Genomic DNA, 25,072 nt, shown 5'->3' with positions numbered 1-25,072 from the left:
GGTGCCTTGTGGTCCCATGGAGTCTGAATTCCAGAGTCAATCTTTTTTTAAACACAAATTTATTGTTACTATAAAGGTGATGGATAAAAGGATTATAGTCACATAAGTCAGGTAAAAAGTACATTTCTTTTTGGGCAGTGTCACCCCTTCCCTTGCTCTCTCCTGTTTTTCCCTCCCATCTCCACCCACAAGTTGTATAGTTCATTTTCTTTTTTTTTTTTTTTGTATAGTTCATTTTCAACAGAGTCTAGTGAGTATTACTGCTGCATTTGTTCACCCTTTGTCCCACCATTTCTGTGCCCCACCTTCCCTCCTAAAGACAGATAAACCAACAAACAGAACAAAAAGAAAACAGCAAAAAAGAAAAAAAAACCTCTTGTTTTCATTTCCTGGAGTTCATTTTGGAAAATACTATTTTGTATGGTGAGAGCCACATGGACATTTCTCCTTTCTACTCCTCTCCCAGACCAGATTCAATCTTTGCAAGCAGTGTACATCCAGCCAAGTGCCTCACCTCAACACACATGTCACAGCTTACAAACTCTGGATCTTGCTCTGTGCTACTCCCAAGTATGATACGTATCATGTTGTTTAATCCTAGACAGTTTTCCACGTTGGGGCTATTTCATAAGATGTGGAATGTGAATTGTGTGTTCTTCCAATGATTAAAATTGTGTAGAAGGTACACACTTCCAACAGCTTAAGTAAAACCAGGGATAGAAGCACTCTGAAGTCACAGTCCCCCCTGGTCCCACTGAGCCCTGTTCTTAATTTGCACTAGATCAGCTATGCAGGTCCACATCATCCACTTAAATTCCTCTCTTTCATGAGACAAGGCATGAGGTGCACTGCTCTTGGAAAAGGAGATGAGGGTTCGTCTTCCTTTCTCCTCCTTTGGTTTACCCCCAAAGCAACCACTAAAATGCAAAACCAAGGGGCTGGTAGAGTGCTTGTCTTGCATGCATGCGGCCCTGGGTTCGATTCCTCAGCACCACATAAGAAGAAAAGGTTGGAAGTGTCACTGTGGCTCAAGTGGTGGAGCACTCGCCTTGAGCTGAAGAGCTGAGGGACAGCGCCTAGGACCAGAGTTCAGGCCCCGTGACCGACGGAAAAAAAATCAATTAAATAAATAAATGCAAGGTTCTAAAACAACTAATCACTGCTCCTGGAAACAGGGTTTTCATGTGTGATCTGAGGAGACCATCAGCCTGGCTCTTCCCTTCACACTGATTATATCAATCGTGATTGAATAAATAAATATAGGTAAGAAAAGGGGGGGCGCTTTAACAGTGGTATTTCAAATGGTGTACAAAAATAGCATCGAATTCTCCTCAACTTAACTGAAAATGACATGCCTCCTCAGAATTGAGTATGGAAACAGAAAACGAACCACCAGTTGGTGGTAGAGAAATTTTGCAGGTGTCAACCCCACAATTAAAGCCCTCTGGAATGATGGAAGAGATGGGAACATTTCAGCTCTGTTTCTCCTCTTTTGAATCCCACATGCCAGCACCATCATGTGATTCAATGATTCAGTTTGAATTCTGTTAGCAGTAATGTGTCAATGAACATGCCTTGGCTTTTATAAATGCATTATGGTTACACAGGTGCAAATATAAGGGAGAGAGAGCACGTGGAAGGGTGTATGAAAATGTCATACCGTCTTTGTAATTTTCAATGTCTCCAAAATTACTCAAACATCAACCTTTCATTTAAAGAATTATTGGGCTGGGAAGGTGGTTCAGTGGTAGAGTGCTTGCCTTACATGCGTGAGGCCCTGGGTTCGATTCCTCAGCACCACATAAGCAGAAAAAAAAGCCGGAAGTGGTGCTGTGGCTCAAGTGGTAGAGCGCTAGCCTTGAGCTGAAGAACTGAGGGACAGCGCCCAGGCCCAGAGTTCAGGCCCACAACCGGACCCAAAAAAAAAAAGAATTAATAAAGAATATCCCTATTTATTCTTTGCCTCCAGGATCATGCTTTTTGTTAGGTATTTTTGTAAAACATCAGTTTTATATTTTGAATAACTCAGTTGAAAATAATAGATTGGAAGTGCAAATATTTTTTTTTTTTAATTTTATTTTATTTTATTTGAGAACATACTGTACAGAGGGGTTACAATTACATGGTCAGGATAATGCATACATTTCTTACCAAGCATTGCAGCCTCCTCCTTTGTTTACCCTTCACCTCCCTTCCCAGCCTCCCCCCTCCCCCCCACCCAATCATACCCCCCCTCCGACATTGTAAAGCTGGTTTTGACATGACATTTTGTACTTCTCATTGTTGCAACAGGTCCACCTGAATCCTTAAACGACTTGTTTGTCCCCAACTCATGCAAATATTCTTGATTCTCATTCAAACCTCACTTAAGAGATTCCTAGGAAAATGTCGATTTTGAGACACCTTTCCTTACACGTGACCTCATCTTAATTTTTCTTAATATCTTCTTTTTGTTGTTGTTGTTAACAGTGAGTCCTGTGGTGGGAAAGATGAATGTTAAGTCAATGGAAATTCCGCTTTAGTTCCTGTTTTCCAGCAGCTTCTCCCTTAAACTCAAAGCAGGCCCTAACTCGCTGGACAAGTGCCTGTTTGTATTAAACTGAACGCGGAGCTGGGACAGCCTGAGCCTGGAGCTGGGAGCCGAGCTGAGGAAGGAGCCACCGTGGGGCCAAGCCCCCGGGGCCGCACGGGCCCAGGCATGTGGCAGGAGGCTGTGACCCCCGGGAGCAGACAGCCCACCCTGTCCACAGGGCAACCACCATCTCGGGAAATACTCAAAACAACAGGAAAAGGGTGACATTAAAACCACTAGAGTTGTCTCTGACCGGATGACACAGTATTTTTGTTGTTCCTTATTGTCACCGTCCCTAGGATACACAGACCTTCAAGAGACAGTTGAAGAGCCGCCCAGACGGCTGCCACCCACTGCCACCTTCACTCAGTGCTCGTGCCTCTACCAGCCCCTGGAGCGGTGGACCTTGCCCGGTCTGACCACGCCGTTATCTCTCCGCTGTGGCCGGGAGGTTTGCAGGACTCGGCTGCCTCAGTCTGGGATGCACGAGGCACCGAGTTTGGAGTGGGTGGGAAGTTTGTTCCTGCCAGGCACCATGACACTGGCCACCTCCGTGCCTGATCGGAACGGCGCTCTTTGCCCCATCTACGGCGAGATGGAGACCATCTCAGTAATCAGACCGTCGACATTCCTGAAAACATGGAAGGGACGCACGGGGATTGTGAGAGGTCCCCGCGGAACCCTGCGGAGCGATCTCAACCACATCAACGTAGAGCTCAGCCTCCTTGGAAAGAAAAGGAAGAAGCTCCGAGCTGACAAATGGTGGGGAAACTGGCCACCGTGCGCGCTACCTGTAGCCACGTCCAGAACATGATCAAGGGTGTTACTCCGGACTTCCATTACAAGATGAGGTCTGTGTATGCTCACCCCCCACCAACATTGTTATTCAGGGGAATGGGTCTCTAGTTGAAACTCGAAACTTCTTGGGTGAGAAATACATCCGAAGCGTTAGGATGAGGAGGGGTGTTGCTTGTTCAGTCTCTCAAGCCTAGAAAGATGAATTAGTCCTTGAAGGAAATGATATTGAACTTGTCTCAAATTCAGCTGTTTTGATTCAGCAAGCAACAACAGTTAAAAACAAGGATATCAGAAAAGTTTGGCATGGTATCTATGTTTCTGAAAAGGGAACAGTTCAACAGACTGATGAAGAAGATCTCAGTTAACGCATCTTTGGAGACTATCCTGGATCTTGACCAGTTTCTGATACTTCCGTGATGCAATCAATAAAAGAATTATATTGAAAAAACATAGAGAAGGGTCAGGGTTCACATCTGCCAAGCCCCTCCGGGGCCTTGTGCAGCCTGCCAGCATTCCATAAGTTCAAAATAATTTCTTACATAAGAATAATACTATATTCGTGAAAACCTGCAGAGACAAGCAGTACATCTGCAGTGGTTCTTGCTTTCTCCCCCAGATAACTGAAGCTGGAAAAGATGGCAGTAAGTTGCTTCTCCACCTACACTACTGTGTCACAGCTGTGCATTACCCCCGCTTTCTCCCACTCCTAGACCAGTCTTCAGGCCACGAGACTGTCAGACAGGCAGACACTCTGGAAAGCAAGACTTTATGGATGCCAAGGTTATTATCTGTGATAGCAGCTCTTGATCCTGGGAGATGGAGCGTGTAATTATGTTTTATTGATTCACTCCACTGACCAAGAGCATACCCCATTACTTCCAAATATAAATGAGTCTCTCATCCTTCTAAACAAATGTGGCAGCATCTCAGTTTCCAAGAGTCTCCCCTCAAATATGGTCCCAAGCAGGAAGACGTTTTGTCTAATCCTCACTCTGTTCTCCATTTTGGCTCAAATGCCATCAGGTAAATGAGAATGGATGGGGTTTTAATGGGGTTAGATCATAATGCCGATGGTTCTTCTATGCACCACCCTAAAATTAATAGTACTGATCAGGGAACCACAGTGTTTTTTAATGAGAATTTCTCAGACCTATAGTGACATTTTCTAAGAGCCAACGATTGTATGTGGTATTTTTTCCTTCCTTTTCTTTGTGACTTGGTCTTACTAATTCCCAAGAGAAACACAATTAAGATTGAGGCATTGTCATATGCAGTCTCCAATGGGCCCATGTGTGAAAATAGTTTTATCTAATATTGTCCATATGCCATTTCTTTGCATTGATATTCTTTTCTAAAATATGCTTTGCTTTAAATTTTAGGATGTGAGGCAGGACTTGAGTATTCCCAGTCATTTCCAGGAGGTGAGTGCAGTTGGTTAAATTTATTTTTTCTTGGGAACTCTGGCCCGTGCTATGTATGTCTGATGAGTCCAAGAAGGAAAACAGTAGTGAAAATTAAATGGACTGAACTGCAGCCCACAAACGCTCATCCTCTCTTCCTCTTGGTGACAGAATCTTATTTGGGTTTTTTTCCATTTACAGAGAAATATCTTGGTTGAGGAGCATAAGTCTGGCCATTGAGATGGGAATCCATTGACTTTCCCCTTTGATTTTGCCTCATAGGTTCAGGTTTACTGTCATGCAGCTGATGGGCCGGCGGCATGCGAGCATGTCTGTTTCTCACATTCTAAATCTAATGAGGTCCGTAGCACTGCTTGCCTCTGGTTTACACAGAATCATCTGAATGAATGAAGATAGTTCTAGGAGAACTCATTATTACGGAAAAGTTATTGATAATGAGTAGCCACAAACCTGGCTTGGGGGGGCGGGGGGTGGCCTGTCCTGGGGCTTGAACTCTGGGCCTGGGTGCTGTCCCTGGGCTCCTTTTTTTTATTTTCGAGACTAGCACTCTACCACTTGAGCCACAGCTCCATATCTGGCTTTTTCTGTGATTAATTGGAGATAAGAATTTTACAGACTCCCCTGTCCCAGCCGGTCCTCAGATCTCAGTATCCTAAGTAGCTAGGATTACAGGGGTGAGCCACCGGTGCCCAGCATAGCCACAAACTTCACTTTGTGGAGATCTCTTTTACAGGAGATCACATTGTAGACAGAATTGAAGCAAATATTCTTGGGTAATTGCAGACAACATGAAGAATTTACATAGCATTTTAGAGTTGGAAATATTACAAGTACTCCTAATAAATTTCCATCAATGTGTCAGGTACTCCTGCATCTATATATGCACCATCTCATTTAACATTCAAAACACCCTTATAGGTAAGTGCTATTAAACCTGAATGTCATATGCCATTTATTTAAACAAATTAAAATTGTAGAAGAGTCTTTATAGAATGTCCTTGGGACAAATAAGCAAGTTGAGAGAAACAATTTACTAGGAAGGTGCCCAGTACTACGTCCAAACAGGAATTGAGTCTAAAATTCTTACTAACATTTTCAAGAATCTTCCCAATGCTACATTATATCCCTCTTGTTTTTGTCTAGCAAGCACCCATCATATCCAGTAGGTATATTTATAGTCCTGTAGTTTGTCTTCCTGATGAAATAATTTAGAGAGCAGAGATTGGGACTATCTCTTCCTTGTAACTCTACCAAATTCCAGACTGCAAAGACATGGCAATCTTTCAAAAAAAATCTGGGCTAGCTATTATGATATATCCATGAATGTATATAACATTCTTAAAACAAATTCTTTCCCCTCACCATCCTCTTAAGACAATTTAATCCGTGAATGGGTTTCATTATTCTATTTTCAAACACGAGTATGTAGTACTTTATCCAATCAACATATGCTAATAAAAAAAAAAACAGATGAAAAATCTGGATTGGTTTTTGAACCAATTTACTCATACAAGCATTCTGTATTCTGACGGACTTTGATACGCTCCCCTTTCCCCCAGAGTGCTCACAAAGGTAACTTAGCCATTTTTCTTGGCACAGGTGAGTTTGCCGTGTGTGAGACATGCAGACTTGGCCGGGGTAAGTGCAGGAAGTCTTGCATGGAGGACGAGACAGTGGATGGAAATTGCAAGCTGAACATATTCTGTTGCCGCCGGAGGATCTGACTTAGACTGTCCTTCTTTGGGACAGTGGGGGTGGATCCAGCTCCAGGGAAGACCCAGAGAAGACTGGCTTCCCCGACCATCCGTGGAGTTTCAGGATCGACCACGTGTCATTCTCTCTTTGTTTTTGTTTCTTTGCTAGTTGTGGTTTTAAGATGCTCTCTGATGGCAGGGGCTCTGACATCTGCATACGATTGTTCCTCTGTTGTTTTGTTTTTACCTTAACAAGTCAGCTTTGAATTGACCCAGATCATGGATACTTCAGAAATCAGCCAGAGTCCTAAACTGAGTTAATTTATAGATAGGGACTAAGGTGTCCCTTCTTTTTTGTATCTAACCATTTAAATATTTTCAAGTGCCTTGACCGCCCTTGGCCCTGGTTTTTTTTTTGTTTTTTGTTTTTTTTGGGGGGGGGGTTGTCCTTAAGTTCATAGAAGCATTAGAAGTTTCCTTTAGTTTGGGTCCATGTCGGCATGTTTGTGGCACATCGAATTCATAAAGAATCCACGCTTAGTTTTGTCCCTTTAACCGAGATTTACGCTTTCTTCAATTTTCACATCCTTCCAGCAGTTCTTTTTTGTTTTGTTTTTTTTTTCAGTTCAGTTTTTTTTTTGGCCAGTAGGAAGATAGTTTTTTGAAGATCACTCTCTTTTCCTGAAAATGGACCACTCAAATTTTAGCTGTCAGATAACTTTCTACTTTAAATCCTTTAATGGCTCTCCTTTGGTTTAGAATAAAAGTATAATCTCTTAATGCCATCTACTTGTGTGGCATAAATTCAGATGATTATTGTTCAACACATGTCTGCTGAAGTAATGTAATATTCATAAAATTTGAAATATGGGAACATTTGTTTATAATGTGGTCCATAAAATACCCTAGATTTGTACAAACTTTGAACACATAATGATTTTCCTTTAGTTATAGAACTGGCTGCGAATTTCTGTAGATAGCTTTCAATAGTAAATCAAGTAGCATCTCTTGTTGCAAAGCACTGCTGTAAGAAATGAATGTTTAAAAATAGGGCTGGGAAGGGCTCAGTGGTAGAGTGTTTGCCTTGCATGCCTGAGGCCCTGGGTTCAATTCCTCAGCACCACATAAGCAAAAAAAAAAAAAAAGCCAGAAGTGGCACTGTGTTTCAAGTGGTAGAGCACTAGCCTTGAGCTGAAGAGCTGAGGGACAGTGCCCAGGCCCAGAGTTCAGGCCCCACGACTGGCAAAAAATAAATAAATAAATAATGCGAGGCAGATTGCTTGTCTTTCTGGAGTTCAGTGTTTATTTGAGGAAATTCATCTTTATATATTACAATTTTTAAGTAATTATGCTAGGCACCAGTTAACAAATGCTGAATGAAACTTATAAAAGTGTAAGCTATCTGTAAAATCTGAAGGTAGGAAGAAGAGGGTATTAAGGGAGCAGTGGTTTTTGAAATGGGACTTGAAGAAAAAAATGGGAGACATGTAGGCAGAGACACAGAATTGGGTATTCCAGCAGGACGGCAGCGCTCTTTCCCTGCTACTTAAACCCTCTCACCTGTTCGCCCACACACTATTCAGTGGAGCACGGAAAATACTGACTTCTCAGTGAACATTACAATGCAAAGTGAGCTTTCAAGCTTGGCCAATTCCAAGCAGTCAGCTTCTCTCGATAAAAGAGCAAAGATTCAACTACTTCTTTGTAATCTCTTCACGGGTATCTGGAGACATGAAAATCTTTCCCTTCATTTTTACTGGCCTGATTCTTCTTTTTCAACTTTTTCCAGGTAAGAGAGATGTCCTTAGAGAGATAAGGCTGTAAATCTGTCTAGAATGTGTATTTCAAGAACGAAAAAGAACAAGTAACTCATTTTTGTTAATGAAATAAGTCACAGGCCAAACTAGTAGTCACCAGATTTTTTTTTTTCTGATCTGAGAAATAAAACACTGAGGCCACACCCATTCAGGTCACTTTTGACTAGGAAGGAATCTTTAAAATGAGATGAACTAGCAGCGGCAATCTCAATCCCAGGTGTTAATATAGGGAAGTAAAACTTTTGCAGCATAAAGTTGATAAGTTCTTGATGAGCTAACTTTCCACCTTGTAGCAGCTGACACCAATTGCTTATCCTTAAACTATTTCAGCTGTTATTTAGGGTTTACCTACTGAAGGAAAACTGTATCATTGAAACTATTAACATCTTGATTTGTTTGATTTTAATATTTGGAATTCTTTAAGCTGAGCTCTCTTTGCTGAATACAACAAGGATCTCATCCTAAATAGATATTTATGGCCAGTCCTCAGCCATTCTCCATTTCTCTCCCTACAAAACCTTGGTTAATGTTCCTTCTCCATGTAAGCAAAGTTCCTTTCCTCTTCTTCATGACTTGAGAATGTTCACTTTTGTCAGTATTTCCCTGGGTAGTTTCAGCAAGCCAATAGACACTGGATGTGTGCTTATCCCACATGTGAAATTGTTCTGAGCACTGTTAAATTAGGAAAAATGAGGAGACAGAAATAAGATTCAGGTCTTTGCTCCTGATGGCTTAAAGTTAATTATGCTATTATTTCTGCTGGTAAGAAAAAAAAAATGGATTCTAAGAGAAAACACATTCAATAAAGTTTAAATGTAAAAATATGTGAAATGATACACCAATTCCTTAATATAATTTTCATAAAAGATACAAAGCACAAAGAAAAGCAGAGAAATGGAAAGTTGGTTATAACTAAGAGTTCCAGAAAGTTGTCCCTAGGAGTGGGATGTACTGGAAACAGCAAGGACACAGCACTAAGGAACAGCCTGAGTAGGAAGCGTGCGTGCTTGAAGTGCTCACTTAATAAAATCGCGGTCTGGCGTTAGTCTCCTTCCACATAGGGTAGATGGTGGGTTAAGGCAAGAGAATGACATTTTAGGCTGTCTTCTCCATCCCTTCCTTACAGAACTATAGATTCTGTAGGGAAGGAGATGTTGAATCACACGCTTTCTTCAACAATGAGCCACGGGCATTTGATAATAACCACCCTGGGCCACTCACTATGGTCAGCTCTGCCCTGATGACCAGAGCAGCTCAGAGCTGGGAATAACTTTGATGATCGGTGTAAGGAGACACAGGTTATTAGGGCAAATCATGTGGGTTTGAATCCTAATTCTAATCCTTACCAACTGAACACTGTGCTGCAATTTCCTCTCTCTAAATGGGAATAATAATATGGCTGTGGGGCTGGGAAGGTGGCTCAGTGGTAGAGCACTTGCCTTGCATGCCTGAGGCCCTGGGTTCGATTCCTCAGCACCACATAAGCAAAAAGAAAAAAGCCGGAAGTGGTGCTGTGGCTCAAGTGGTAAAGCGCTCGCCTTGAGCTGAAGAGCTGAGGGACAGCGCCCAAGCCCAGAGTTCAGGCCCCATGACCGGACCCCAAAAAAAAAGTAATAATATGGCTGTGGTGAAGACTAAGAGAGCTATTAATTAGAATAAAGATGAGAGAAGCTGGCGTATTATGATAAGGAAACAAGAACAGAAGTGACTGGAATGAGGTTGAAGTCTGTTTCTCTTCAATGTAAGAGTCAAACCCCAAAAAGTAAGTTGAATATGTTGTGTCAAGAACTCTCCACCAAGTCCTACTGGGACAGGTGTGGGGGTGAGCCCTGCTATCCCCGGCATGGCCATTTTCTAGGCTCCAAAGATGCTCTAACAGGATGGCATAGAAGATGTAGGTCATGACTTCACAGAACAGAATGAGGAAGACTAGCATGTATTTATTTTTGCTTTGTGTATAAAATTATGAAACTCCACAAACATAGGACAATACACATGATCTATCGCTTACCTGTCTGTAATGTATATTGCACACAATTACATTTTTCTCTACATCAGACACTAAATTTAGAAATATGTTTAACGTGTTGGAAAAGACTTGATTCAAATTGGAAATTATGTGGCCAGTGTAATAGCAAGAAGCATTCTATTAGCACAACATAGCTATGATTTTATATGCTCCCATAACATAGCTTTGAATGTTTTGGAAATGAAGATTTCCTAATTTTCCCTAATTGACTAGCAAGGATATTGCGCTGGAGGTCTGAGCTCAGGCCAATCTATTCAGTCAGTACATACTTGTCTGCTCTCTCGATTCATATTCTGTGAGAGGAATTCTGAGGGGGACTGGTGCTACAGTTTCTAGAAACTAAGAACTAACGGTTTCCTTGACATAGCCAGGGAAGGAGCTTACCGAAGAATCCGCTGTATCAGAATGGCCGGCCGCTGCGAGGTGGAATGTCTGACCTTCGAAGTGAGGATCGGGGGCTGCAGGTCTGACCTGACACCCTTCTGCTGTAAGAAAAGAGCGTACTTGAAAAGCTAAGCGTTGGCCGCAGGCCTGAGGCAGGAGACACACCCGCAAGACTGGTGACAGGCGCGGAAGGAACCTCCCTGCGTCTTCTCTTTGGCCTCTGAAATCTGAGTGGCTCAAAGCTGTGACAATCCAGATTCTAGAAAGAAATTCCCATCCTCAGCCCCAAGCTTCTCCAGGGCGGAGGCAGTCATCTGACTTGTCTTTGTACCCCATCTTTCTGGCACAGTGCCTGTTAATTACTTTATTGATTGATAACGTAGGTGAGAAAATAGATAAATGGAAGAGGATAGAAAAGTTAGACTGGTATTTGGGGCACTGAGTTCCAGAGATGTTGCCCTGGCTTTCAACAGAGACTTGCCTTCACACCAAACTTTTGTACCGAGATTCTGATGTCTGCAATAGGAAGAGCTTGACCTATGTAAGGAACAGATTCCTGCTAGCCACTAACTGACGCTGCTCCAGAAGCAGCCCTGTAGCCCTGCCCTGTCATCTCTCTCTAGCTCTGTCACATGTATGCTGACTCTCCTCTCTCTCTCTTCCCTCTCTCTGTCACACACACACACACACACACACACACACACACACACAGATGGGAAATACAAGAAAAGCACGTGTCAAAATCCAACTTGGTGACATAATGAGTAGCATTATGGATTCACTCTGGTCACTTACAGTAAATATAGATCAATTCATGGCTTATTCCAGCAGCAGTGTGCCCGAAAGTCATAAAATGCAACATCCTCACTACAGATGTCTGATGAAAAATGTCAGTTATTGCGTTAGTCATACCCATATTCCATCCTCAGGGTTTTAGTCTTATGTTCTCAGCACATCTCTAAATGTAGCGTTCCAGATGACACTAGAACAGAGGCCAGTCCTACAGACAGAACTCTCCAGCAGAGGGGAGTATCTAGATGAAGAAATTACTTCAACCTGTTAAGAAATGGACACGTGCAAAAACCCTCTTGTAATGCTATGATTCTTTCCTTTTCTGGAACATGACAAACTAGAACTTGTTCTTGGCCCTAATTTGCCCAGACTTGGCATCCATGTTTTCAAACACAGCACAGTATCTTTCCCAGACCACTGTCATCATGAGCAATCTGCTGCTTCTCCCCCAAAGGCAGGAGAAGTTCTCGCTCTGCTGTGGAGGAATTCCTTTCCTAACCTGTGAGGTTAAACTTGCTTCCTATAGAGTTACGAAGAAAACCATTTTTGGAAACATATCGGTCCATATGATGTTTTAAAATAAAAATATATAAAGTGGTTTTTCAAAGATGACCACGGGTCTGACTTTATGGTAATAAATTTTGTTTTCTTTTCGTGTGTGTGTGTGTGTGTGTGTGTGTGTGTGTGTGTGTGTGTGTGTGTGTGTGTGTGTGAGCGCACGTGCGCGTGTGCCCAGGCACATGCCAGTTCTGGAGCTAAAGTTAGTGCCTAGGCCCTATCCCTTAGCTTCATCACTCCAGGCTGAAACACAGCTCCAGTCTGGCTTGTTGCTAGTTAATTGGAGATCAGAGTGAAAGAGTAGAGGGCCAGGAGCAAGATACAGTCAGCACACGGAAACCCACAGGGCTCCATCCTTGCATGGCTCCAGACAGCCACGTACGCCTATGATGACTGGGCACGTGACTTTTACACACTGCAGCTGTCTTGCCCTTCACATTGTGTGCGCTGAGCCACGTGTGCATCCCTGGGATGCCATCAGCTGACCGTGGAGCGCCAATCAACCCCGTCCTGCCCTGCCACTGGATTTAATTGGATCATATTTTCTTGTGCTCTGTGAATATTCTCATGCATATGCCACTGAAAATACAGCCAATCAATAGTACAAAAGTTGAGGAGTTGTAAGAGACTAAGTTGAGAAATTACAATGCTATTAATGATGTTTTAAGGAAACTGGTGGCTGCTTTCTTCATTATTTATTCCACAATACTTTGTATGGCTCCAAATCTACAGCAGTTAGTTAGGGTTAGAGTGCCACCTAATGTCAAGAGAGTAGAAGTAATTCTAGGTTCAAAAAGATCCGGACAAGGCACCCAGGAAATAAACCCAGAGGACTGATAAGGGATTCGGATATCCTGAAACTATGCATCAGCTACACATGCTCTGAGACACGCTTTAGATTGTTTTTCGGGAAACCCTGCCACTACCCTAAAAGTTGAATGCATTTTAGAACAGAACTATGTGTTCTAGATCACCCAAGGGACACACACTTCAAAACTCAGTGTCTTTTGCAGAAAATCTTCGTCAACATTTGTATGATATCCAAAGAGGCGATACTGTGATTGCTAAAAGCCGGAGTGACCCAAAGTCAAGCACTGGGTAAAGAGTAATTGATCTGGGAAATGTCAAAATCTTTACCACTCATCTGCAGAGTTGTTTAAAAACCAGTCATGTGCCATCGGGTCATGTTTGTCTAGAAGGAAGCAGTTTAGAATTCTACAGGTGCCATGTACTATGGATCTATTGCATACGGACTAATAAGAGGACCAATCTTCAAGATTTGGCCCAAATGGTCATAGGTTTTCTGATGCTTAGCAAACATTTATTCTTTTTTTTGGTAAGTCAGGGGGCTTGAACTCAAGGCTTTGGCACTGTCCCCTAAACTCTTTGGCTCCAAGGCTACCACTTTGAGCCACAACACCACTTCTGGTTTTTGAGTGGCTTATTAGAGGTAAGAGTCTCATGGATTTTCCCACCCAAGCTGGCTTTGAACCATGATCTTCAGATCTCAGCCTCCTAAGTAGCTAGGGTTACAGGCATAAGTCACCAGTGCCCAGCTCAAACATTTATTCTTTGACTTGACTGTTAGCTCCAACTCAAGTGAATTTATACTGCCACTGTAACCAGGGACTTGCTGATACAGTACCCGTAATTCAAAAGAAAAAGTAAAGAAATCCCAGACAAAAATCAGACTCTGGTTATGTTACTTGCTTACATGCACTCAACTTTTGTAAATTTAGGGATTCTTTTGGTCTTGGCAAACACAGGGAGGTCTTGTTTGTAACGCAGCGAAGTGGCACCTTGCTGACAGCTACTCTGACTAGGACATGAGCACTAGACTCCAGCACTCCCTCTGAGTCCTAGATGCTGCTCTGCTTCCAGCTTTTTCCTCAGCATCAGGGTATTATAGGATACGACCCTTGGCTAAGAACTGAGAGGCCAGCCACCACTCCAAACTCACGTTAACGCCTAGAATGCCACCCTGAGATGTTCGGCGGCCATTCCTGCTGCGTCGTCACCACCACACTGCGTCTACCTTAGCCCCTTGGCTCTCTTCCCTTCTCCTCCCCACCACCAGATACTTCCTGTCTGCACCGATACTGCACCACACCACCCCTGCGTGTCTAGCCTGGCGTCATCCGTGGACCGAGCATCTGCAAAGATCCCCCCCATCTTGGAAGGCCCCTCAAGGGCTTGGCTGGCTGGACATTGGTTCAATCCCGGGAGCGAGCGGTTCCGGAACTTGAGGACGCCATCCATTCTCAGTGTCTCCAGCGTGGCATTTCCACATGGTGGCCGATGAGCTCTAACACCACTGCAAGTACGCGTGCCAATTGCATACACACTCACTTTGTCCCAGCCAAGAAAGGGGCCTGGCCCTCAATCCACCCCCTGCTGTCCTGTGCATGCTACAGAGCCATCACGGAAGCAGCTGACCATGGACTCCACCCTGAAGGCCTTTGTACACGGCTGGTACTTGCTGCTCCACACTTGAATGTCCACCTTCTCCCCAGAATCTGACAGTACCTGTCTGGTCAGGTGGCTGTTGTGGGGACTCTAAATGGAGCCCTAGGGCTCCTGGGAAATCACGGTGTTCCAGGGACCCAGTTATACAAAGCCTGCCCCTGAGGAATCTCAGCTTCCTCAACAGCCTCTCGGTGCTCTCAGTCCAATGCCCTATGCCACACTTCCCTGTTACTGGATAGCAATGTGCCAATGGGCCGTGAGTCTCACTCAGCCTTGGAACTTATGTTCATTCATCCAAGCTGCAACAAAATTGACCACATTATGCCAACACCTTGGCATAGTGGTTAGTTCCATGCCCATGTTTGTGATAATATTGTTCACCAGGTGCTGGTGATACACCTATAATCCTTGCTACTCACAAGGCTGAGATCTGAGGATCATGGTTCAAAGTCAGCCTGGGCAGCAAAGTCTGAGAGACTCTTACTTCCAATTAACCACCCAAAAACTGTGGCTTAACTGGTACAGCACTAGCATTGAGCACAGAAGCTCAAAGATAGCATCCAGGCCCTGCGTTCAAGCCCCACAACTGACTATATATACATATATATATAATATTTTATATAGTATATATGTATATATTATATATAGTATATATTATATTAAATATATTATATATATTGTTCAAATAAGGAAACCTTAAATTAAATGCTATACTTGAATTGTTCAACTTTAAAGAATACTTAGTATTCTTTAAAGACTGTTATCATCTTTGTTGTTTTAGAGCTCATTTTGTGTGCCATACCTGGTGCTGGGATGAATATTTGTTCATAAAATTAAAGACAAATGAGGTATATCAAGTGACCTGTTCTCCTATTATTTAAAAATACAATGTATCCCAGTGCTGGTGGCTCACACCTGTAATCCCAGCAACTCAGGAGGCTGAGATCTAAGGATCAAAATTGAAAACCAGCACTGGCAGGGAAGTCCAGTTCACCATTGGAAAACTGGAATTGGAGCAGGGGTTCAAAGTGATGCAGTGCTAGCTTAGAGCAAACGAGCTCAGAGACGCCCCCACTCCTTGAGTTCAAACCACAAGCCCAACAAAGAACCAACATAACCACTAAAAAAACCATTACAGATGGAAAGACTTCTCCATTGAGTGTGGATTAGGAGTTTCTTTCCTGCTAAGGTCCTGAGGCTGCATCTACAAATTCCTACATTGGTTATAATCCAAGGTACCAGTCGCTGCCTATGACACTACATACTTCAACTGCCATGAGGATTACACATACAACTTCCTTTAAATGTGTTTGTGCACAGGGACGGACAAGCCAAATTGAGTTTGGATCTTTGATCCTAATTACAGGGGTGTTTCTTGAGCATATAGTTTGCGTTTAAATTTACACATAAGATTGAGTCACATTCATAGTTCTTACTATGTAATAGACAAGCAAGATATACAATCACCCAGCTATATTCTTTTTTATATTCCCACATGACATTGAAGGGTTGAATATAGACGGAAGGTTTCTCACATGGAAAATGTCCTTGTGGAGTCCAACAGTGTGTATTATTTTACCCTGTCTGAGGAAAGCAGATCAGTTCACGGCTTTCCCAGAGATGACACCCATGGTTTCCCTCCACTGTTTGTTCTTCGATGGGGCCAAGCTTCCAAAATTGACTGAAGGCTTTCCCAGAGCCTTTCTCTCCCATGGACAGGCAGGTCTAAAGCCTTTCTCACAAAGACGTTTACACAGGTGGCTTCTGTCTAGTCTATGTCCTCTCCTGTTGTCTTAGATGAGTTGATTGACAGACTTTCCCACAGAGATGAGACTCAGGTTTTCCCTCCCAGAGGATTTCTCGTGCTTTCTAAGGTCATGGGATGTACCAAAAGCTTTTACACACAGGTTGCATTTATGCAATTATTTTCAAATGTGTGATTTCTCATGCTGGCAAAGTTTAAATGAGATACTGAATGATTTCACTCACTGATGACTCTCATATCATTTTTCTCTGTGTGTAATTTCTGATGCTGCTTAAGGTTGGACAGGTAACTGAAAACTTTCCCAGAGAGATGACACACATTTGGTTTCTCTCCGGTGTGTGTTTTCTCATGGGAGCAAAGACTAGATGACGTATGAAAGACTTTGCCACAGCTATGACATTCATAGGGTTTCTCTAAAGTGTGCATTCTCTCTTGCTCTGTAAGACTGAATTCTGATCATGAAATTTCCTAGTGGTAACATTCAGCTATCAAATGTCAAGATGATGATGATGGTATTGTAAGAGGAAAGCAGAATGACAAGATGTGTTTCAGGAGTCTTGTAAAAAGGTGAAATGTGTTCTTCCTATGCTTACTGAGCTTAAAGTTAGATAAAACACACAAGTGCTTGTGACTTCTCTAGATTAAGGCTTTCAGTTTCCCTCAGCAATACCAGAGGTCGAGGTCCAACCTGCGGCTGGGGACAAGGTAAGGACTCGGCTGACGGCCCTGCCCTGCCCTGTCGGGAGTGGGCAGCACAGCACTCAGTCAGTCACACTCAACCCCACGATTAATGAGTCCGCTCCGCACTGGACACAGGTGAGGGTTAGTGAAGTTTTCCCTTAGACGTGGGGACTCTAGTCAGGCTCCGGTGGCTCATGCCTGTCATCCTAGCTACTCAGGAAGCTGAGATCTGAGGATCGCAGTTCAAAGCCAGCCCAGGCAGGAAAGTCTGTGAAACTCTTATCTCCAATAAACCACCAGAAAACCGGAAGTAGTGCTGTGGCTCAAGCGGTAGAGCACTTGCCTCGAGCTGAAGAGTGACGGACAGTGCCCAAGCCCAGAGTTCAAGCCCCATGGCCAACCAAAAAAAAAAAAAAGAAAAGAAAAAGTGGGGACTTCGCTTAGGGTCCTTGACTTCAACTGCAGAATAAGAATTTCTGGACAGGTCACAATGGTAAGAAAACTTGGCAGCGCTTTATTGAGTGGATAAGCAAGCAAGTAGACAAACAAACAGACCAGCAGAAAGGGAGGGGCACACTCTAGCAGAGTGTGGGTGCTAGGCAGGAGAGACAGAGAGACACCCAGCTCCTTAGCTGTTGGGAGTGTTTGAATGGCAATGACAAAGGGGTCTGGCGTCAAAGTTATGCAAAAATAGGTGCTTTATATTTGCTCTGCACTCCTGGCATTACTTTGAGTTTCTGGATGTTCAGGGCTCTCTTTCCAGATAAGAATGACAGATGGGTGTCCTTGAGATAAGAAAGGCCACCTGTTGTCTGCATTGCCGTAGGAGGCAGCTGAAGTTCTGCAGGAAGGCATCCATCCTGTCAGACAAGAGCTAATTCCTGGAGTGAAAGACGCATCCCTCAGGAGGGAATAAATCCTGCTTCCTCTCCTTCTATATTTCCAAATACCATAATTCTGAGTCGCCTCACCAGCCTCATTTTCCTTTGGTTTTCCTTTGGTCCCTTCATCTTAAGGGAAGAAGATGAATGAATGAATATCTTCGGTATTTGCTGTAAGCTGACTGTACCTCATTTCCCCTTTGTCTATCCTGCTTCATTACCCCTAAAATGACTTTGTCCTCTTAATCTCAAGGGAAGTAGTTGAAGGAATATCCTCTGTATTTGCTGTAAGCTGACCAAAACTCATATGGAATGGTCATTAGTGGAAATTGAGGCAGAATAAGTAGAGCAAAATGAGGCCTAGTGAAGGCAACTCAGAAATACGGTATTTAGAAACACAGATGTTCCATCTTTACTTTGAAGAGAGACAACAGAAGACAGTCCTTCCTGAGGGATGAATTTCTCTCCCAAGAATTAACAACTTGTCTGACAGGATGCATGCTTTCCTGAGGAAAAAAATGCTTCCCCCAGACTTAAGCAGCCTTTTGTTGTAAAACAAGAAAACAGAGAAAGGAAAAAAAGAAAGAAAGAAGAAAATAGAGAAGCCACATTTTGAAAGGTCAAATTGGGATTCTTTATTAAAAAGCCAGTGATGGGGGGCTGGGAATGTGGCTCAGTGGTAGAGTGCTTGCCTAGCATGCATGAAGCCCTGGGTTCGATTCCTCAGTACCACATACACAGAAAAAGCTGAAAGTGGCACTGTCATTCAAGTGCTAGCTTTGAGCAAAAGAAGCTCAGGGACAGTGCCCAGGCCCTGAGTTCAAGCCACAGGACTGGCAATAAATACATGCATGCATGCATACATACATACATACAAGGCCAGGGACTGCATGGTGGACTCCAGTCTCCAGTCTCAAAGACCAGCAGCCCAGAACAGAGCTAGCACATAATTTTTAAAGACAAAAATCACATGTTGGGGCAGAGACCAAGCCTTTACAGCCTTGGCAAAAGTGTAAAAACTAGAACAAAGCGAGCTAGGTGAAGATAATTAATCCTAATAAAGGTGTTATTTATAAGCAGAGCAGATGAGACAGGGATGCTTAACCCTAACAAAAGTGCTACACGCAGGTAGATCAAGCTATCCAGCGGAACAATAAGCGACCATCAGGACCCCAGTGATCTAGGGGAAACACTTCCTGGAGCCCTAAGAGGCAGGGCATATTTGCAATCCAAAGAGTGTCCTCTGTAACCTCTAGAGTCTGCAGAGTCCCATCTACCTTCAACTTCTATCAAGACGCCAAGATGGTGACCCTCACCTCAAGGATGAGGATCTGTTTGATGGCAGGATGCATTCTAACCTTGGAAAACATGCCCCAAGCATGCAGAAGCTCAGAAAGTAATACCAGGAGTAATTGAAGCAAAAATAAAACACCTATCTTTGCCTAACTTTGAAATCAGACCCTATGTCGTTACATATAAATACCCCTGACAGCCAAAGAGCTGTGTGTGTGTGTGTATCTTCCTTTCAGAGCACTCATACTCTGTTAGTGTGTATTCCTGCCCTTCTGCTTGTCTGCTTTCTGTCTGCTAGTCTGCTTGCTTACTCAGTACACCTCCCCTAATAGTTCTTACCATCGTGACTTGCCCAGAAATTCTTATTCTGTGATGGAAGTCAAGGACCCTAAATGAAGAGTCCCTACATTTAAAGGGAAATTTCATAAACCCTCACCTGTGTCAGGTAACAAACATTTCCCATGAGGCCACCAACTGAAAGAGAAAGAACACATTCCCTGTGTTCCCCGACCACACCAGTGATGGATAAGTTTAGTAGATAATGTGTTTTCTGAGCAGTGATTACTACTTCATGGCCACTTCAAACTTAGTTGGCATTCCATCCCATGAGCAAGCCTTATTTGTACTTAACAGGGTAAAATGGCACAGCACTGTGGGCTGAAGGCTGTAATCCAAGCTACGCATGAAGCTGAGATCTGAGGATCCTGCTTCAGGGCCAGCCCACCCAGAAATGTCCTGGAGTCTCTAATCTCCAATGAACCACCAGGAAACCGAAAGTGGGGCTGTGGCTCAAGGTGGTAGAGCGCTAGCCTGGAGCTAAACAGCCTAGGGATAGAGCTCAGGCCCCGAGTTCAAGCCTTTCCATTGGCAAACAGGGGGGAAAAAAGGTAAAACACCTGATGTGAGAGTCCCACGTCATTAAGAAAGGCTGTCGCTACTCACAGGGGAATTCATCATTCTACATCATCTCTGAGGTTTCACCCAGGCAGCCCAAGCACTAAGCAGGAAAAAGTGTAGCTGGAGAAGGCAGTGGGTTCCCAGTTCGCAGCTCCTGGGAAGTGATGTTATGGCTCCTCCCTAGCTAATCTCCACCCAACAAACAGCCTCTGCGGAGCACTCATTGGACCAGAGTTGCTAGGAGGGTTTTCCTTTAGAAGGCAGGACAGGGGCTCTGAGGTGGCTGAGTGCTTTGTTAGTCACCCAGAGACTGATGCAAATTCCTTACTGATAAGAAAGCATTGTTGCTGGTGTGAACTAGCCTTAGGGCTTTAGAGCTTTCTAAAACTTTCCCTGTGTGGGAGGTCCTGATCTCCAAAACTAGGAAATCTGCTAATAGATCTGACAGTTAGACCTTTCCCAAGGTGAATTCTCTCCTAGGTGCTTAAGATCTTAGCTTATTCCTGCCCCTCGTTCCTTCTCATTCTCCTCTCTTGTCACGGATATTATGTGCCTTTTCCACCATATCTTGAAGCCATTTTATTCATTCATCAGCATTGACCAGTCTCGATCTGTGCTAGTACCTCCCCAAACTTAGTGGGTGTAGATCTTAAAGGATTCAACCACCGCGTTTGGTTAAATTGTACTTCAATACAATTGACCTTGGATACCAAGGCATATAACTCCTGGGGTGGGGTGGGGGTAGGTGGGGCTTTCCTTAAGGAAATTCAAGAGGCAGGGAGGCCTAGCCTCCAATATCCACCCGTGAGCCAGGCCTACTATTGTAATGCCTGGGGGGGCGGGGGGAGAATGCCTTGGGCCGAGCAGGGAGGGTGGGGTGGGGACCTCAGTCCCAGGACTGGATTCCTCCTCCGGAGGGGAAGTGGTTCCAGCCCGGTGCAGTGTGCTGGGCCCTGTGGTGGGCATGCTGCCCCTCAGCTCCTTCTCCGAGCTGGATGGGGAGTCCTGGCTCTCGGCAGAGCTCACTTATGGCTGGGTAGGGAAAGCCTGCGGTGTTCCTTGGGCCTCCTCCCAGCTCCTCTCAATTTCCATTTTCTCTGTGCTCTGCCCAGTCTTAACCTGAATGCCTGAGGACAGACGTGTGACTCCTGGCTTCCGAGCACCGTGCCGTGCTCCGTGGGCACGGAGGCTGCTCTCCTCTTAGAACCTGGGGCCTGCCCAGTGGTGGAAAGAAAACGCACACTGCCACTGATCCCAGGGAGGCTGTGCGTGCTGCTTCCTTCAGAAGTAGCGTCTCTGCACTAGGGGCCTTGCCTTGGATCACAGAAGAGTTTCTGGACACATCATAATAGTAAGAAAACTTGGCAGAGCTTTACTGTGTCAACAAGCCAGCATACATGCAGACTGACATGTGGCAGACAGACAGGCAGACAGGCAGACATGTGGACAGGCAGAGGCACACTCTCACAGAATCTGGTCAGTCTCCAGGGAGAGACACTGAGCTGTTTGAAATCGGGGCGCTCACGTGACAAAGGCTGGGTCTGACTTAAGGTTAAGCAAAGATAGGTGTTTTGGTTTGCTCTTCTTCACTGCTGCTGTGACACCTTTATGGCCTGGGCCCAGGGTCTCTAACACTGACCTGCTCTTGAAATATTTGACTATTACGCCTAGACATCCCTTTTAGGGAAGAATGCACCCTGCCTTATATTGTAAAGCAGGTGTTTCTCCTGGAGGGGGAACAATGTATCCTGCCACAGAAGTCTGAATTCACTGCCTGCAAGGAGGAGCTGTCTTCCCAAGTATTTGCTCTTGCAGGATACGTGTCTATTTGGTACGTGTGTTTGGGGGTCTTGGTCCTGAACTCTGAGCCTGGGCACTTGTCCCTGAGATTCTTTTCCTCAAGGCTAGCTCTCTACCACTTGAGCCACAATGCCATTTCTAGCTTCTTCTACACAGTTTATTGGAGATAAGAGTCTTAAAGACTTTACTACCTGGGAAGGCTTAGAAAGCTGATCTAGCCGGGTGCTAGTGGCTCCCACCTGTCATCCTAGCTACTCAGGAGGCTGAGATCTGAGGATCACAGATCCCGGAGGAGGTTGGGGGTGCATGGATAAGCCTTCACATTTTGAGATTGCAGATTCCCATCAAATTGCGTGTACTATATTTAACATAGTACTTTCAAATTTTCAAGTACTGTATTGAGATTTTTTGATCCACTGTGAGTGGCTGAGATATGCATGCAGTCACACGTGTGTGTGATTGAAACTGGGATGCTGCTGCCACCCACGTGGCACGCACACACACATCCGGACAGCGGGGATTTCCTGCACCATCGGCTTTGAGAATAAGTGGCGAAACTCTCCCTGTTGCCCTGGTAACCTATTTGAGAATTTTTCTGTGCCTCCTTGCATTAAATAACTCTTAAAAGATATGCCCATACCATTATGATACACTCTCGTCTGTTTCCAAAACAAGAACTGAAGGATTATTGGTGAGGTAAGTCTCAATGATCCTTCCCAGAAAAAAAAAAAAAAATGGTGTCTTCATTTGTAAGAACCTTCCCTACAACAGGTCCTAGGTCGATTCCAAACTAAGCTCACAAGTGGCAGATCTAGACATGAGAACGGAGAAAGTGCGGCGAGGAGTTGGACGCAAGGTGCGTGATGGGTGCTGGCAAGCCGAGGAAAAAGAATGACATGAAGAAATCCGACAGTATTTATCTGCTGGTAGAAGTCAAAAACCATACGAGGGATGAGTCAGGGTACCTATATTTTGAAATCTGGAAAAAAGGATCGAAAATCTCCAAAGCTGGGGGGGGGGGGGGGCTAGTTCCTGTACAGAAGCGTTGCCTGGCATTCTCTTCTCCATAAGGTATTTGCATTTGTATCTGAGTGATTAACAGCCCTCAATCTCAGCCTTTCCAGAGCCTGGACTCTGCCTGATAAAGGAAAAGCTCTGCATGACTCTATTCAAATGCTCTGGCAGAGGGTGTAGCCGGCTGGGGAGAAGCCTGGACCTCGTTTCAGACAGAACTGGAAATTGTGAACAGGATGCTGGTCTCTGGCTTCCTTCTCCAGCCTCACGTTTTCCTGCTTAGAGCGTGAAACCCAGAGGGAGACAGCAGGACACTGAAGGGACAATGAACTCAGGGGTGAGTAGCAAAAGCCTCTCCTGATAACAGAAGACTCGCCGACATCAGGTATTTTATCATCTCAGGTGCAAAGAAGATGTGCAAATAAGTTTCTTCAAACTTATTCCAATAGAGTAAGTTTGAAATGACAATGAAGTAGTGAGCACTACTCAGAAAACCCACCAGCTGCAAAACTAGCTACGTACTCGGATCTCCAGTACGTAGTCTGGTGTGGTTGGGGAACCCAGGAAACAGCTTCTTTCCCTTTCAGTCGGTGGCCTCCTGGGAAACAGTGACTCCTTAATCATGCTGAGTACACTTGACTTAGTGCAGTGACCGGATGCCTAGACCCGAGTTAACACTTGTCTTTACAGATGTGTCTAATATAAAGTGTCTTTGGTGTTCTAGGAGTCACTGAGCTTGGAGGATGTAACTGTGAACTTCACCCTGGAAGAGTGGCTGCTACTGGGGCCGGCGCAGAGAAAGCTGTGCAGAGATGTGATGTCAGAAATTGCCGATCATCTAGCCTCCGTCGGTGAGTCCTCCTGTTATATGGTGAGATTCAGTGAAGCCATTTTTATTTATTTTATTTAAAAAAAATTTTGTTGTTGGTGGTGGTGGTCATGGAGCTTGAACTCTGGGCCTGGGCGCTGTCCCTGAGCTCTTCAGCTCAAGGCTAGCGCTCTACTACTTGAGCCACAGCACCCACTTCTGGCTTTTTCTTTGTATTTGGTGCTGAGGAATCAAACCCGGGGCCTCATGCATGCAAGGCAAGCACTCTACTGCTGAGCCACCTTCCCAGCCCAGAGAAGCCAAAATTTGAGAATTCCACTCAGGAGTCTTTTATCAGAAAGCCAGGGACTGTAGGCAGACACGTGTCCCACCAGAAACTTGCAGGTTAGAATACACTTCATGCTGTTGTTAAATGGGAGAAAATAGAAGCCATTTTTTGAGAGATCACATTGGGAGTCTTTTTTTTTTTTTTCAAGTGAAAGTAGATTTTTTTTTTGTCAGTCCTTGGGCTTGAACTCAGGGCCTGGGCACTGTCTCTGAGCTTCTTTTGCTTAAGGCTAGCTGCTTTCAGCCTTTTCTGTGTATGTGGTAGAATTGAACCCAAGGCTTCATGCATGCTAGGCCACTAAGCCACATTCCCAGCCCTAGGAGTGTTTTTTAAAAGGCCAGTGACTGCAGTTGGACTCCTGTCTCAAAGATCTACAGTTCTAAGTCATGGGGCCTGAACTCTGGGCCTGGGCGCTGTCTTAAGCTCAAGGCAAGTGCTCTACCACTCGAGCCACAGCACCACTTCTGGCTTTTTCTGCTTATGTGGTGCTGAGGAATCGAACCCAGGGCCTCATGCTTGCAGGGCAAGCGCTCTACCACTGAGCCACCTTCCCAGCCCCTAGCCCCAGGCTTTTAAGGACAACAACCACATGGTTAAGGTGGAGACCAAGCCTTAACAAAAGCAGACCTTCTATGAACATACTCAAGTACAAGCTCAGACACAGCAAAACTTTTCAATCTAGGGAGGATATACTCAACCTTCTATGTAGGGGAAATTTTCTTAGAGGCTACTCAGGGGTGGTGATTCAAGTCTTTTAGGGAGTTAAGGTAGAACCACAGCATTCTGAATGGGCAAAGCTTTCCCAAGACCATGACATCTGCATTTCTCTGAAGCAGAGTTCTTCTGGTGTACCTAGAGCTAGGCACCCGCATTCAACGAATGGCCTCTCTCCCCTCTAGGCTTTTCAGCACTGGGTAAAGAACTCACTCCACAATCTCAACAAAGCAGATCAACTCTAATGGAGTTGAAGAGGGACACTGTGGTGATCTGAGGAGAGTCAGGAGGCAGGAGACACAGGCCAAATGGCGGCCAAGGTGATTGGCACTGAAGTGG

The 25,072-nt window shown here is 44.5% G+C and overlaps 2 protein-coding genes and 1 pseudogene across 2 annotated transcripts; all 3 read left to right on the top strand.

The window, feature by feature from the left end:
* The first annotated feature begins 434 nt into the window (after positions 1-434).
* Positions 435-3,735, top strand: LOC122125277 (annotated as a pseudogene).
* A 588-nt stretch (positions 3,736-4,323) lies between these two features.
* Positions 4,324-6,515, top strand: LOC122125259 (beta-defensin 105-like). The gene is made up of 3 exons (XM_042699853.1): positions 4,324-4,393; positions 4,750-4,791; positions 6,391-6,515. The coding sequence occupies exons 1-3, from the start codon at positions 4,324-4,326 to the stop codon at positions 6,513-6,515; spliced, it is 237 nt and encodes a 78-aa protein (XP_042555787.1).
* A 1,701-nt stretch (positions 6,516-8,216) lies between these two features.
* Positions 8,217-10,847, top strand: LOC122125276 (beta-defensin 107A-like). Its single transcript, XM_042699876.1, has 2 exons — positions 8,217-8,274; positions 10,699-10,847. The coding sequence occupies exons 1-2, from the start codon at positions 8,217-8,219 to the stop codon at positions 10,845-10,847; spliced, it is 207 nt and encodes a 68-aa protein (XP_042555810.1).
* Positions 10,848-25,072: the final 14,225 nt, after the last annotated feature.

Source organism: Dipodomys spectabilis, unplaced genomic scaffold (genome assembly GCF_019054845.1).
Source record: "Dipodomys spectabilis isolate Male_0828 unplaced genomic scaffold, ASM1905484v1 ptg000263l, whole genome shotgun sequence".
NCBI classification, from domain to species: domain Eukaryota; kingdom Metazoa; phylum Chordata; class Mammalia; order Rodentia; family Heteromyidae; genus Dipodomys; species Dipodomys spectabilis.
This window is presented reverse-complemented; position numbering and strand designations above follow the sequence as displayed.